Consider the following 16,545-nt stretch of genomic DNA (forward strand, 5'->3'; position numbering starts at 1 on the left):
ACCTAAAAAGACCATTATGATAAAATATATTACATTGTTTATAGGGTAAGCCTTATCAATCTTTGCTACCAAGGTTTCGTTTGTAATATAAAATTCGCACATCGCACCTACAGACCTACTTCAAATTTGAAGTCGCTTGTTTGTCGACGAGCTACCTCCTTTTCCCTACTACTGGCTAACATTTATGACTTATTTACATAGTATTTGGTATGGCTTTCATTTATTAGTAGATCAGCGTTGGTGTTTGTCTTAAATTGTTATTTTGGTATGCTTATGGCTATGTTTGGTTTGAGGGAAAAAGTAGGGAAAGATAAGGAAACTTAAACAAGTTTTATAAAGGTTTCCCTCCCTTTTCCTACTTTTTCCTTCATACCAAGCACAGCTGTTATTTATTATTCTGCTGTAACACCTAATAGCACAACCGTCAACAAATATTAAAAATAAATTAAGTAAAAGGCCTTTTAGTTTTAAGGATAAATTAAATACAAACTTTTTCTGTACAAATATTTATTTAATAAACAAAAGCCTTACCAAACATTGGCGTTGCCTCTTTCAAATTCAAAATCGCCCCAAAACAGATCAGAGATAACACCACTCAATCCCCAGCCTCCCTCGTCCCAAAGCAAAACCCCGGGCAGAACACTGGCCGGAAACCCCTGCAACCCAAGATCATCAGTCAAAACCCAAGCCACGGATTGATATCATACTGGTGGCTAATTCAGACAAAGAGAACCCGCCCCTTCTTGGTTACACCGTCCAATATAGTACCATTTGATGCCTCCCTTACGGAGGAACTGAAAGCAATCAGGAAAAGGTTAGAACGGTTGAGACTGGACAACGAAAAGACAGAAGACGCTGAGGGAGGGGGACTTGATGCTGAACATATAGATGCAAGAATTAGTAAAGAGAGGCGAAGCACAGAGGAAGCTCGAGAACATGGTACAGTGGTTATACATTTTGGAGGAACTAAGGTTTTCTTGTATGGTGAGCACAACAACATTCAATTTCCTTACTAGTGCTTACATTCTCATTTCTTTGATTCTCTTTGTTGGACCCTCTGTTCCCACTTCTGAGACTAATTTTTTTCTCATCTCCACCATAAGAGAATCCAACTCGTCCAATCGCTCAGACTAATTTTTTCTCTATTACGGATCAGAAGTCGGTATCTTCTTGTTCTCTTCTCCTTTATAAATCCTTGAAATAAGAAAACCAAACAAAAAATTCCTTTTTAGTATAAATTAAAATTTTTTAAAAAATAAAATTCTCTCGTTATTTTGACGTGGAAGAAAGTTCTTGTTTTTCCTACCCATCCAAAACAATTCTTGCTTTTATTTTGCAAAATGTTATGTGCCCAATGTGTTTAATCCATTGATCACAGTATAAATAAATTTGCACTTAAAAGTTTATATTGCCATTCAAATGTCAGCCATGAGCCTTCTTTTTTTTTTATGTAATTAAATCCAGCCATTAACTTTATTAGCCTAATTTAGTAAATCCTGCTTGTTGTTAATGGGAAATACATGGATACATTACTTTGCAAAATTCATAGGCAAGGTGGACCCCGAAACTATGATCTAATGTCTGAACCATGTATATGTGCGTACAAAAGCAAAATTAAAAATACCTCACTATTTTGTTTCTGCGCCATCTGACCAATTTAGCGTTGGTTCATGCATCTCCGCTCCCCCTATCTGCAAGATGTTGTAATTTCAACATCCCCGTCCATCTGGATAGCAGCCAAGTCGACTGCAAAATATATGTCTCAAAAACCATCAATGCAGGCAATCCAGTTAGCAGCTAGCTCAGGAGAGACTCACGCATACCATATTAAAACATTTTCCAGGTTCAGCTAGAGATAATCTCCGGATATGTTATCTAAAGAAACATTTTAGTTTTTACCACCTTCAGACTTGATTTCAGGTGCCTGTAGAAGAAAATTTTGGCATCATCATTCATGGAATAACACATTCCTAGTATTGGTTTAAAAACAATGACAGCCTTCGAATGATGTGAAATAAGAAATTAAGCGAGGAATACCATGTTTGCCGCCCCAACAAAAAAGAAAGCCGCCAAGGAATTGGTCCATGAATCTCTGACCTTTAAAAGTTCCTATACCCTGTAACTTAGAAAAACGAAAATCATGCAGATGAACCAAATGAGAAAACCATTCCTTAGAATTGATGCTTAAGCATGCACACTGGCATTGTTGCTATCGGAAATCTATAATAAGCTGAAAATCATAGCCATACCGGGTCACTAGCCCATGAGAAGGATCATGGATTACACAAAGGGCCTATAAAAAATCCCACAAACATCTCGCACCAGCAAAATAACATCATATTTTGAAGGATATCCAATATATAAACGCATCTTAGATAACTGAAATGCCATGAAAGTTGAAACAAATTCTCCCTAATCAATTAACCAACATCATATTTTGAAGGATATCAAATACCAAATTCATAAATGATGGATCACAAGAAAAAGAAAGATGGAGCTTCATGGCTCAACATCTAAAGGTCAATCTATTACAATGGTACGGTAGCTAAAAAGACAACCTAACAAAACTTCCAATGGTTGTTGCAGTTTACACACGTTACAAAGGTTGTCATAGGTTCATCAGCACTCCGGGTCTGCAATTGATAATAAGTGCATTTCCGCTGCCCACATCGACCACACTTGAACTGATCAGTTGTAGCCTTTGGCGGACCTCCACGCTCGCATTCAAATAATGCTTTCTCCTTTATTTGGTCATTCTCACGTTTTCTTCTATCACTTGCCATTTCTTCTGCCGTCATAACAAGAAGTCTTTCTGGCTTGACCTCTCCAAGAAGGACTCTCCTCCGTAGATCAGGGTTATTTGTGTCCTTGATGTTGAACATTATAGATCTGTATTTGAACTTATGGGCACCATTGGAGCGGCCCCACTTTTCAAACATTGCAGATTCCACAGAGACGGCTACCCGAATAGGATCACATGCATTTACTTCATCCCTAATATCTTCATCAGCCTCATCAGAAACTTTGGACAAGGCCTCTGCAAGAATTTCCCGGATTTTGTCACGTGCATCATCATTACATTTGATCATTTTAGTCAGTTTAGGAGGGCCATTAGGAGCTTGCAATGGTCTTTTACTACCAGAAACTTGTTTCTCCTCCTTGAGTACCTTTTCAACCTTAAGAGGCTCGGCATCACCATGTTTTTCAACTTTGACAGTTTCCAACCTCGAAATTTTCTCAACCTTTACATTTTCAACCCTTGAAGCCTTCTCGACCCGTACAGAGTCTGGTGCCTTTTGCACCTTCTCAACCTTGACGGTCTCTGCCTTTGCAACATCAGGCTTCATAGAATCTTTGTTATCTGAGCATCCATTTTTCTTGTTTTTAGTTGTTTCCTCAATAACTACTCTTTTCCATATCTCAATCAAATCAGATGCCATAGCCTGGATCTTCTGTCTAGGATGTTTTGTGAGTAGGCGAACACGTTTTCCAACCTGAAAGTTAGATATCATATGTAAGTTAAATAGGGATCAGGTAAAAAAACATAGAAACAAAAAGCTTTTCTTTAATTTAATTATGCACTTTATATAGCTCAGGAGTTTCCAACGCCATGAATATTTTAGCCAGTTTATGATTAGCTACTAAAATATCACCATATACAGCACAATATCAAAGAATGAGTTTATAATCTGACATGAAGGCAGCAATTCCAACTTTCGGCATCAATTCATTCACCCCAACAGTTGATTGATAAGGCCACAACAAAAAAAGAAATAGCCTTTTTTTGGTAAACAAGGATTATTAAATAAAGCTTGAATATTACACAAGGATAGCTTGTTCTTCCCTGCAAACAAGCCAACTCAACTTCAATAGTATAGCCTTACCACATTTTAGATAGATCACTACTAAAGACTCGTTTATCAATCCAATTGTCAACAGAATTAGCTCTTCACACTAGTGTCCTACAACCATTAAATTGTTGACAAAAATTTACCATCCTGAACAAGGAGTTCAACATTCCAGGTAGGTTAGACATTTGTTTACAAACATCCAATAAAGCTACTTCAGTCACTTTACAAAATTAGTTTGCAAATCGCCACCATTGCTTCTATCTGCAAACCCTCGCTCGCTAGGAAATAACCACTTTATTCTAATGAGTTTTACTTTTTTTATTTTTCATTTTCAACCTAGTGTTCATTTAGCAGTTAGCACAAGCAGAGAGGGTAAGAATTATAATGGATAGATAGGAAGAATCATTGAAGGGGAGAAAAAACTATCTAAATGGGAAATTTTACTTTAGCAAGTAATTAGCAAAGTTATTTTAACCGAATGTGCGGATATAGCAGATAATAATCCTTCGAAAAAGGAAAAGAGACTTATCTGCAGATAATCACATGTATTGCCTTCCATATTTCTCTCTATAAAGGCCAGACCATCTCATGTAGTTCTTCCACTTAAGCCAAATGTTTCGAGCGAAAGATATCCCTCAAGGAAAAAACATACAAAAGGTTTTTCGCTTTTCCTTTCTTTACACACACAAACCAAAAAAAACTGCAACACAATGCGTTGCAGAGAAAGAATAAAGCAATAATAAGAGGAAAAAATAAACAAAAAAGGGAATAAATTTCAACCCTAAAATCCGAATCGAATCCCTCGAACGAATCTGATACCTTAAAACATTATGCAAACCCGATAAAAAACGCATACCTGAGTATCGATAAGATCTTGCTTCGTCACGGGAAAACTCTTCAGCCGTTTCAATGCATCGATACATCGAACTTCCTCCGCTCCACCCGAGGACGACCCCTCTGCTGCAGCAGCGTCCGCAGCCTTCTTCGCGGCTTCGAACAACTCAAGAAGTTCTCCCGCCATGGATATATAGAAACCAGACTGGAAAACCTATTAAAATTCCAAACAGAATCAATCGAATACGAAAACAAAAAGGGACAGATCAAATCAAACAAGCAGTGATAGAAACGAACAGAACAGAAACTCTAGAAATCACAAGATCTAGGGCATCTTTCTTAACAATGAGAGAGAGAGAGACTAAGAATTGAGACCAATACGATCTATAAAGTACGAGAACGGAACCTTGATCTCTCCCCTTTGTTTAGCTGGTGAAACCCTGATCTCTCTTCGGGACAGAGAGAGAGAGAGAACTTCGTTTGGTCGGGTTCAAGCCCTAAATCAGTAAATTGAATTGGAGTAGGAGTAAGATAAGATAAACGAGAATTTTACACATCGAACGGCTTTTCCACCTTAACCAGTGAGAAATCGTGAGATCGGACGGATGGTCTTCCGCACGTGTATTAGAAAATATTTTTTGTTGAACTTTCCCAATAGGTTTCATTTTGGGTCATTTACCAAACCACCCTCCATAATGTCACGGATTTACTGAAACCTACATACGGTACGGTTTGCGTTTTATTGAAAACTTTCAGTTTAGTACCTGAGCTTCGGGGGGATAGTGTCAAGGTACTACCCTAACTTTAAAACGTGAGAATGTAGTGTCCAAATTTTTGAAAATTATCAATTTAATCCTCGCCCCTAGTAATTCATCAGTTAAAACTTGTTAAAATATCAAAATTATCCTTAAAAAATACTATTCATTGTGTTCTACTTTAAGATTGAACTAGAATAGATATTGTTGGAGGGTTGTGTCTCGTTTGTTGCATCCCTCAACGACCTCAATGTTTTACGGTTCCAAGATTCATTGGATGTTTAGTGATCTGAAATAGAGGGAGGGGTAGAGATGCAGAAAGTGAGTTCTATTCTGGTTTGGTCATTCGTGCCTTTGGTATCATCTAAATGGGTGCTAAATTGGTTAATAGAAGAGTAGATGGTTATATTTAGGGAATCAGAGTATGACGGTGATGACGGATAGGATGGGAAGACAAACAATTCCAACCTATGGATGATGAAACAATTCCAACCAGATGGTATTCCTGTTGCGGTCTTTCAAATGTGTTGGGATATGGTAGGAAGGGACATTGTGAATTTGGTTCAGAATTGTTTCTCCAATCCAGAAGCAAATTGCTTCTATAAATCAAACACTCATATGTCTGATTCCTAAAACTGACCATGTGGAGTTTCCTTCAAATTTTCGACCCATTGGGCTAAGTAATCTGTCGTACAAGCTCATTGCCAATATGATGGTTAATAGACTGAAACCTCTTTTGCAGAAAACTATTGACCCATACCAAAATGCCTTCTCTCCAGGAAGGCAAATTATTGATAATATTGTTATTGCAAAAGAAGCAGTCCATACAATGAGGAAGCGAAGAGGAAAGACTTCTTACTTTGTGCTGAAATTGGACCTTTCCAAGGCTTATGATCGGATCGTGTTGAATGTCCATCTTTATTGAAAATTCTATCTTCTCTGGGGTTTCCTCCTAAGTCCTAAGTTTTGTGATATTATATTTCAATGCATTTCATCGACGAATATGGCTGTTTTGGTAAATGGTGTTCCGGGAACTTATTTTCAACCATCTAGAGGGATTCGTCAAGGATGAAATGTCCATTATCTCCATACCTCTATCTCGTATGCTTACTAAGAAAATGCAGGAAGGAGGTTCAAGGGGAATTCATTTTGGGAGGACAAGGATACGATTAAATCATTTATTTTTTTGCAGATGACATGCTACTATTTGGTAGGTGCTCTTTGAAGGAAATTGATTGTCTAAAACAGCAATTAGATATTTTCTGTCAATAATCGGGACAATTCATAAATTTTCAGAAATCAGCAATCTACTTCAGTCCTAATACAGAAGGCAGAGTAAGAAATCTTATTTCAAATGCTTTGAATGTACGACACATGGATAAGAATGAGATGTACCTGGGGGTTCCCCTTCTAAAAGGAGGGAGGGAGGAATATTGGTGGATGGTGTTATGTTTTAGAACGAATGGAAGCTAGGTTGGCAGGATGGAAGATCCCTTTATTATCTCAGGCGGGTAGGACTGTTTTAATCAAATCTACTTTAGACGCTATCCCCTTATACCAGATGCAACCTTAGCTCATGCCTAAAGAAATTTGTCATCATCTTGATGTGTTATGTAGAAATTTCTGATGGGGTGATTTGGAAGGTAAAAAAAAAGAATTCATGTATCCAAATGGGAGCGCATGTTGAAACCTAAATCTGAAGGTGGCTTGAGTTTAGTGGCATCGGAGCATAGAAATAAAGCTTTGCTATCTAAACTAGGCTGGCCATTTTTATCGGATCAATTCTCTATGTGGGCCCAGATTTTGGGAGCAAAATACTTACATGGTAAGCATTTCTGGAAAGAGAAAGTTTCTATAACACATGGTGAAACTTGAACTCTATAAAAGATATTCTTAAACAAGGGGTTTTATAGATAATTGGGATTTTCGCCATGATCCTTGATGTAGGCCAAATATCTTTCTTCATGATTATGCACACACATCACCTGACACTTCAAAGTTGCAGATTTCATTAATCAGTTTTCGAAACAACCAGCAGAGATTGTAACATTAATTCAATCAATTCCCCTCCCATTGATACACTTACAGATGGATGATAATCAATCTAGTCTGGTGTAAAACACCCCATGGAAAATATACTGTTTCATCTGCTTTGAAGATAATTGTCGCATCCATGCCTAGCTCCTCCTCTCCCACTACTATTTTACATGATTTGCAGTGGAATCATCTTTGGTCACGGAAGTACTCACCGCCATCAGTAAAACTATTTTTATGGCGTTGTGCCCACAACATTCTACCCACGACTAACAGATATATTACGGAAGCACAATATCCATATTGGTACAAGTTGCCCATTCTGTAATCATTCACAAGACAGTATTGTGCACTCCTTATTGTCATATTCAGCGGTTAAACCAATTTGGCTTGGGTCATGCTTGAATCTCAGAATTGATGATTTTCAAATTATAGATATACCGGCAATTCTCTATTGTTGGTGGCAGCGTGATTGTCAACTCGATTCCATGATGGATGGCTATTTCTTTCGAGGTGGAATTATTATGAAACAAATCTGGTATGCCCGAAATGCTCATTTATTTAATGGTGTTCAATTCGATCCTATTGTTGTTATACACAAGGCTCATGCTGAAATTGATTGGTGCTTAAGTCTTTTTTATCCCATGCCTCGTAACTTCGACAAACATGGCCCATGGATTGGCGGAAGTGTGGTCAAAACCTGCTGCAAATTCTTTAAAAGCGAACGTTGATTGGACTAGTCATTCGGGGTCATAATGGTAATTTTCTTCTTGCAAGAGCTTTGCCTATTAACTATGAAAGTTCTATCATGGCTGAAGCTTTGGCTCTTTATCATGGTCTACTTTTAGCCTAAGAGCTTCATTTATCCTCTCTTATTGTTGAAGGTGATGCTTTTAGTATTTTCAAACTCATGTAGGTGGATGATCTCCATCCATCGTGGCAGTTGATCTACATCATTACTGCCTGCAAGAGCATTTTATCTACCCTTCATTCTTGCTCGGTGAATTGTGTGCGACGGACGACAAATGGTGCTGCTCATGTAATTGCTAGACGAAAGGGACTCTTCATCGAGCTGATAGAATTCTACCTACGGGCTTCTTTCAAAAAAAAAAAGTATAATGTAGTAATATGAAAATTTCCCTATTAAATACAACACCTCATAATTTGCAACGTAACCCATTTACATATTGTCTTAAATTTAGTTAGTCAATTTCCTAAACCATGAGGGTGCTTTAAGAAAATTTGTCTTTACTTAGCGCCTATTTGGAACAGTTGTTGTTGCTCCAGAAAATGGCACAACATCAGTGCCATGTAGGAAAAAACGGTGTTTCATAAAACAGCCTTCTATTTTGAACCATTTTTTCATAGAAAACAGTGCTCCAGCCACGCCTTGGAAATCGGGAAGGCATGACTTGGAGCAATGCCAAATTTGGAGTTTCCTGGAGCTGCAGCTCGTTGCTGCCAACAAGACAGTGATGTGGCAGTGGATAATGGGTAGAAGTGCATAAAACGTTTCCTATAGCATTTATACCAAATAGAAAAAGTTGTTGCTCCAGGAAACGTCCTACCTGGCAGCAACGATTCCAAACCAAAAAAATGCATTGTTTTCTCGATGCTCCAGGCCACACATCAGCAACACCCTGCAACTACAACATCAATGCCAAACATATACTTAATTAACCTTATGTCATAAACTATTGGTATTTCCTTAAAAATATAGTGGAAATGATCAAGGGCATGCTCGTGGTTACTTGTTCTCAAAGCACCCCTAACACTTTATAACATGTTTTTATAAAGTTATAAATAAATGATATTTAGGGTCTATTTGGTTTGTCGGAATAGGGGTCTGGAATCCGAATTGGAATAAGCTATTCCGATTCCAACTGTTTGGTTGGGCGGAATTGGAATCCCATTTCCATTCCTGTTGGAATGACGTTCTCCCATTTGAGGGAATGGCTATTCCCTGCCCCTCCCTTGGGAATGAAATCTCATTCCTATTGATTTTAATTCTCATTCTCATTCCTATCTGAACCAAACAAACTATGCAAATGGACCATTCTGATTCCAATTTTAAAGGATTTCGATTTTGATTTCGATTATAAACCAAATGGAGCCTTAATTTTTAAATCTATAAAACAATGTTTTGTTTCAAAAGAAGAAAGAGAGAATAATGGTATTTGGGTTTATTCACATTTTATTAGGGGCAAGAATGACATTTCCAAAATTATTTTGTTTTGTTCAATTTTCTTCGAATAGATGTTAGAGTCATGACTATGGGTGTAATCAAGCCGAATCTAATTGCTAGCTATTGAAGTTCAGCTTGCTAAATATTCAAATTTGACTTAAGCAACTCACAGGCCTAATCTAGTATATAATAAAATAAATAAATTTATAATTGAGTTTTTTTTCACGTCAAATAATTGAGTTGTTAATGTATATTTATAATATTTTAATATTAATGTATTATAACCGAGTTGATCAACTATTAAATCAAGTCAAGTTAGAGTAAGAAACTTGAAACTCAATTGAGCACACAAGATAACTTTTGAACTTCAAGCTTTTAAGTCGAGTTGAGAAAGTAGCCAGCCTAACACTTCACTCGATTCGGATTCGTATGTATTTGGTTCCATTTATATTTATTGAATAAAATTTGTACTTTATTTGTTGTTAAAATCGAGAAATTCAATAATTGCAATTGTTTATGACAATTCATCAGCATAACAGTGAATAAATACCTCTTTTATGGAAGTTTTAAAAAATAACTTCTATTAATGATTTGCATGTACAAAATCAAGTTCACTTTTTTCATTTTCAATACATACAAAAGATCAAGAGAGAGAAAATGCTAAGATGGCACCTATGTGGCACCATCAATTAACATTTACTGAACAAACATAAATAAAACCAAACACCCTCTAGTCATAACCATCATTTTTCACCTTAATTAAGGATAAAAGAAGTTTGGACATTTTCTACTTTTTTTGAGTTTTTAGTATTTTTGACCCATGTCATTTTTTAAACTACCAATTAGATGCTCTCTCTCCCCCCTTAAACTCTCTCTCTCTCTCTCTCTCATGATCTCTAGCTTTCTCTACCAACTTAGCTTATCCTTAATTAACTCAATATATATTTTATCATATAATCTCTCTCCTAAATTATCTTCTCCTTCACTTCTATCTCTAACTACCCTTTATTCTATTCACTTCTCCTCCCCCCCCCCCCCAAAAAAAAGGCCCTTAATTTATTAAGATTTGTTTTCCTTATTTCATTCATACTTGTTTTCAATATTTTCTATGTTCTTCATCTTCACATTGAAGAACGCCTTCACAATGGCTCTTCAACTATAGGATGCCAAAATCCTAGGGCATTTGCCAAAGAAGCTCAGGAGAGGTGAGGGAAATGGGGGATCATGAGAGCAAGAGAAGGGAGGGATCATGTTCCTCTCTATGTGTACGCAATTATATTGGGGGGTGTTCTTTTTTCAATTTTGAGAGGGGGGGAAGTTGGTCAATGGGATTTTGGTTCCCATTGACCAAGAAACCCATCTTCTTTTTTCGGGTATATGTGGGACCAGGGAAAGTATTTTTTTGGGTATTACTTACTCGTTATCAATAATTATGCTTTCGTTATAAATTTTTAATAATTATTGGAGATTAAAATATTGTTATTTATTAGATATTAGACTATTAATTTAGCTGAAATTATGAATGTTCATAGGTTGGTTTGGTTCGACTGTAGGTTGTTTGGCCAATCAAATCAACCTGGCCAGGTTGGGGAGTTGGTCACCCGAAACTGGCTAACCATTAGTAAAAATCAACCAATTTGGGTTAATTGTCAATTTGGTCGGTTGGTCCAAAAGATTTAAACTTAAAAAAAAAATCCATCCATAAATTTTGATAAATAACACTTGATTGGCTACCACGTATATGATACTAGTTGATTGGTCAAAAAAAAATCAGATATCATATCTTTCCCATATCATAGTCAAACCTTAAATATAAATAATTATTAATTATTTAAAAAGTTAAAAGTATAAAACAATTATATATTCTTATGTGTTTCTATTGTTTAATTTTTGCTTAACAAATTATGTGCATCACACATATTCCCTCTAGTATATTTCTATTATTATAATAGAAAAACATTGTTATCGGTACCTCTTTAGCAGCAATAACCAATACTGAAATTTTGTTGAAATGAAGAAAAAGAAAGAAGAAATGACAAATTAATGGCTGATCAAGTAAAAAGAACTTCCCATCTCCATAATGGCTAGTATTGCAATTGCTAAATCGAAAAAGGTACTTCTTTTAGGCGGTGGTATTCGGATTTCTGCCAAAAAAATATCTTAATTATTTATTTATTTAACTTAAAAATGGATTTTAATTGATTTACAAGTCTACAATGATGAATAAATAATAGAGAGATTAGAGATGACCTACAAAATAATACTTGGGCTTAGATAGGGATGGCAACGTTCTCTATCTCTCTACTGGGTATTTGGCTTCCTCGACCCCATTAGGTAGAGTATGGAGCGTGGAGACCATTCTAGCGAGGATGGACGAGGACGATGGGGATTAATTCAGATATCTTATCAGGACAAGGGTAGGGATAGGGGGTGAAGTCCCCACCCCGAGCCAACCTTAACTGTAATATATTAAATATTTTTAAAATATTAATTAATTTTAAATTTAAAAAATAAATATTCAAATATTCAAAATATATTATTTGTATATATGTTCTTAATAGACTTATATTCATTTCAAGTCAAATAGATGTTAATTAAATGTTAAACCAATTTGGAATAATGATTATTTTTCTTTTTTAAACAAATCTTTTTTCCATATCAAACTTTTAATTAAAAAAAAAAAGATTTGAAGAATAAGGTTCTTACAGGAAACTTGAACCTGACCCATTACCATTCCTAGACTCGAACTGATTTGGACCAATTGATATGGTTACTTCAATTTCTCCTTAACAAAGTCCATGCAACGCAACGCAAGTGTCCTGGCTAGTGTAATTTAACTTTATCTACTTCGAGTGAGACAATAGATCTCTATAGAGTATTCTCAATTTTAATATTTGAAGGTTTTGACCTTGGGACAAGGTCAATTTCAAAGGGAGGGAATGTTATGTGCTTGTTAAACAATAATAGGTCATGTATGTGTAGAGGCGGAGCCAGGGGGACCCAAGGGAGCAATGCCCCCCTATGGTTCATAAAATTTTCACTTTTTATGTAAAATTTCCCCTCTCCCATTCTCTACCTTAATGTAAATTTTCCCCTCTACCTTAATGGTCCCCCCCCGGTTCATTTAGGATTTAGCCCCCTTATAAAAATTTCCTGATTGTACTCCTATGTGTTTGGGTGTAATATGTATGTATTGAGTAATTGAGAACAGCTTAGCTGAATCTTAATTAATCTCAAATCAACTATGGCCAACGCATTGAGATGTTTTAGAGAAGCTATTAAGTTTGTGCTTAGTTTGAATGGAAAAGTAGAGAAAGGGAAAAAAATCTTGGGAAATTTTACAAAATTTGAATGTATTTTCTTACCTTTTTTCTTCCTTTCCCTTTAAACCAAATATAGCCTAAAAGAAACTTTAGTGGAAAACTATACATGCATGTCTTTGGCTCTAAGATATCTATTTTGGGTTTTGTGGGGTTTCACCAAACATTGCTTATAAGCCCGTTTAGTGCAATTTGGATGAGTTGAACACGATGGCTGTTCAATGAGTTGTGGAATCAATGATAATGGTCCATACTAATAATAAATTCGTGAGCTCCATTATAAAAGGCAATGTTTTCAAACCGCTCTTGACCTGGTCGGTTGAACAATTTGAACTGTCACCCGACCAAGATTTTAGGTCTAGTTCAGTCAAGACCTGTCATATGGCCAAAAACCATTGACTTGGTCAAGAACCGTTCAGCTCGGCTGGTTCAACCATTTGCCAATTCGACCCAATCACCAAGTTGTGGATTGCACACTCGATGTATGCAAATATTTAGAGGCCATAACTTTGCACTTCGATATCCGATTGGGGTGTTTTTTTTTTTTGTAACTTTTCGAGATCTATGCGTCTTAAGGAGCCATAGGCACCTTGCCCTGTTATTTTTGGAAAAAAAAACATTTTAGCTTCAAATTACAATTTTTAATATTTTTTATAAATAAAAAAATTAAAAATAGAGTTAAAAATATAAAAATACATATGACATATCTAAAACATATGTATACATTATTTATTGATAAAATATATATTTATATACATACATATATATGTACATAAATACATATATATGATGAATGAAACGGTCTGAACCATTCGACCTGGCCGATTGAACCAATGACTTGCGACCCATAAACAAAAACGATTCAACCTCCCAGATCAATTTTTAAAATATTGATAAAAAGTATAGATCCCATATATTTTATTATATGCAACATTATCATTGATTCCACATCCCGCGAAACAGCCATCTCGTTCAGTTAATCGATCCTTTTTCCATTCGGTGGAGCTCTTGGACACTAACAATATTGGGACATTGTGTTTCTTGGGCTTTAAAAAACCATACAAATCATGAGCTTGTCCAAACACAGCATGATTTATTTGACTAAGAAGTGAACCTCATTCCATTAGTTACCAATTACCACAAATGACTACTATACCTTTAATTAAATGACGTAGACGTTTAGACATAAGATGCATTGTCACTTGGCATCAATACAAAATAGGTGGCGTAGGAATTGCAGGCTCTCCATGGTAAGAGTTCGGGTCTCCCTTCTCTGTCCCCACCTTCATCAGTCCCCATTAATGTGTATCATTACAAAATTGGACTTTTGCCGACCGTCCTACAATGGTCTTTTCTCCTCAGCTATACATTTTTACGTAAAAAGTCAGGTTTATTGTTATGCATTTTTTTTAATGTAAAAAGTTTAACTTAATGAATAACAGTAATATATAAAAACTTTTTTTTCGAGATTATTAAATAAAAAAAGAAATAAAGAGCAATGTCAAAAAGAAAAAGAATATTTTCCTTGTATGCCTTACAAAACATCTTACATCATACCATACATACGCAGTATTATGTGTGCGATCCACTGATATATTGATAGTTACGGGACCTACTTGAGATGAGACAACATTGGAAGATAGTACGTCGGAAGATGAGTTGTTATAAGCCATATATAATAAGAAATATCAATTTTGCAGAAAAAAAAAAAAAACTAATATCACACACCCATGAGTCCATGACCATGAGGGTCTGACTCTGAGGCCATGGCCCAGCGTCCCAACTTAATAGAAGATGTTACAAAAATGGGGGCCGTGGGCGTGGGGTTTAACAGTTAGCTTCAATTTAGGAAGAATATAAATATAAATTTGCACAGTTTATGAAACGTAAATACAAATATGTAATGTACCTGTACCGTATTATAAACACCGCTTACAAGGTTTTGCCCTGTACATATTTGTACGGTACAATTGTTACAAGCTACAGCACATAAAATTAACGACGCCCGCGCCCCCACATGCACTGATGCACATGGAATTGGTAGAGCCGTAGAGGCCACAGCACGCTGCACGCGAGATGGGGACGGTTTGGGAAGCAGAATCTCAGGGGTACTATCAAAAGACAAAAGAGTACATGGGAGTAAAACGACTCGAGGGACGCAAAGCATAACTCGATATTCCACACCATCAAAGAGATCTTGTACACGTTAGCATCAAATGTAGGTAACGACGTCACGTGTCATTTACTACGGAACAACGTTGTTCCGCGGCCCACAGAATCTTTTTCTTCCTGCACTGCCGCCAATGTCTTATCTGCATTAACGTTACCACTTATGCGTGTCGCTTTGGGTGAGCTTTCACGCAGCGGCTTCTTAGTTCTGGCAAAATACAAAAATCCCAACAACACTTGAGCTGAAAAAATCAATATCAATTTTTAGATGAAGCTAATTTTGGTTATTTCTTTGAATAAATGCCTCAATCAACATGAACTTCTACCATACATGCGAAACTCAATTCTAACACGTGGTCTAGCCCCGATTAATTTTCAATAAACATACTTATACTAATTAATTAAAATCATTATCATCATCCAAGCCTTATCAATTTTTAATGTAATATTTATTATTAATTTAATAACACTTAAATCATTTCTTATTACTTGAAATTAGTTCTTCTGGGATTTTTTGTTTACAGGTCTTTCCTTAAGGTTTGAAAAAAAATGTAGGAAAATGAAGAAAAAGATAGAAAAACTAATACAAGATTTATAAAAAAAAATTTATCTTTCCCTTTCCTTTCTTATATTTTCCTTCAAACCAAACATAACCTAAATGATTAAACATCATGATCTATTTTTTCTTAAATTTATCACCTACTAAAGTTAGTTTTAAATTCTTCTAAATAATTTAATTAAACAAATATAAATATAAATTGAATGGTCATGATCACCAATTGAATTGAATTTTTTACTAAGAATGTCACATTCATGATTTTTAACGTTAGAGATTATCTAGAGGGGGACCAGTCATTGGGCCTTCGGATTGAAGGGTTACAAGTTAGGACATACAGAAAGTTGTTTTGTCCACTTGCTACCTTAGTTTTCAGTCTTTTAACGGGATGTGCGTGACCCCGAAAAACAAAAATAATAAGGAAAGGGACAAGCGTGTAGTCATGATGACTAAAACAAATGTAGATCCATAATACCAAGTACCCGATGGTGTTAATTAATCTGACCCGCCATCCATGTCCCACCGGGTTCAAGGGTTCTGCTTTTTGAACAAGTTCAACTCGTGAAGAAGGTTGAGAGCTTTGATGTAATGTATTAAAAGGATAATATTCTTTTTACAGATTTTATGGCTTAATTCTTGAAACTTAAAAAAAAAAAAACAAATAAATCAATAAGAAAAAAATCTAAATATTCCAATGACACTTAAAATGCTTTGACCAATTCCCCCGGTGAATTTTAATGAAAACCTATCTGATTGACTACCAATTTTATGATGCGAATTGAATGGTTATTAATCTAACTTTAAAAATCAGAACTGAAAATTGACAAAAAATATGATTTTA

The 16,545-nt window shown here is 35.8% G+C and overlaps 1 protein-coding gene and 1 long non-coding RNA gene across 3 annotated transcripts; both read right to left on the minus strand.

The window, feature by feature from the left end:
• Positions 1 to 434: 434 nt before the first annotated feature.
• On the minus strand, positions 435 to 2,142 carry LOC148867999 (uncharacterized). The gene is made up of 4 exons (XR_016107126.1): positions 2,038 to 2,142; positions 1,824 to 1,924; positions 1,625 to 1,746; positions 435 to 1,194 (listed from the first exon to the last, which is right to left on the minus strand). It is a non-coding gene; the product is annotated as an uncharacterized LOC148867999 (long non-coding RNA).
• A 198-nt stretch (positions 2,143 to 2,340) lies between these two features.
• On the minus strand, positions 2,341 to 5,302 carry TFIIS (transcript elongation factor IIS). Of its 2 annotated transcripts, none has more exons than XM_088969283.1 (3): positions 5,092 to 5,302; positions 4,708 to 4,899; positions 2,341 to 3,494 (listed from the first exon to the last, which is right to left on the minus strand). In XM_088969283.1, the coding sequence occupies exons 2-3, from the start codon at positions 4,870 to 4,872 to the stop codon at positions 2,559 to 2,561; spliced, it is 1,101 nt and encodes a 366-aa protein (XP_088825409.1). In that variant the 5' UTR covers positions 4,873 to 4,899; positions 5,092 to 5,302; the 3' UTR covers positions 2,341 to 2,558. The 2 variants fall into 2 exon arrangements, with proteins under 2 accessions (XP_088825409.1, XP_088825410.1); XM_088969284.1 differs by having other exon boundaries at positions 4,983 to 5,192.
• Between the last annotated feature and the right edge of the window lie 11,243 nt (positions 5,303 to 16,545).

This window comes from Nelumbo lutea, chromosome 2, assembly GCF_056320005.1.
Source record: "Nelumbo lutea isolate HS-2025 chromosome 2, American lotus-T2T, whole genome shotgun sequence".
NCBI classification, from domain to species: Eukaryota; Viridiplantae; Streptophyta; class Magnoliopsida; order Proteales; family Nelumbonaceae; genus Nelumbo; species Nelumbo lutea.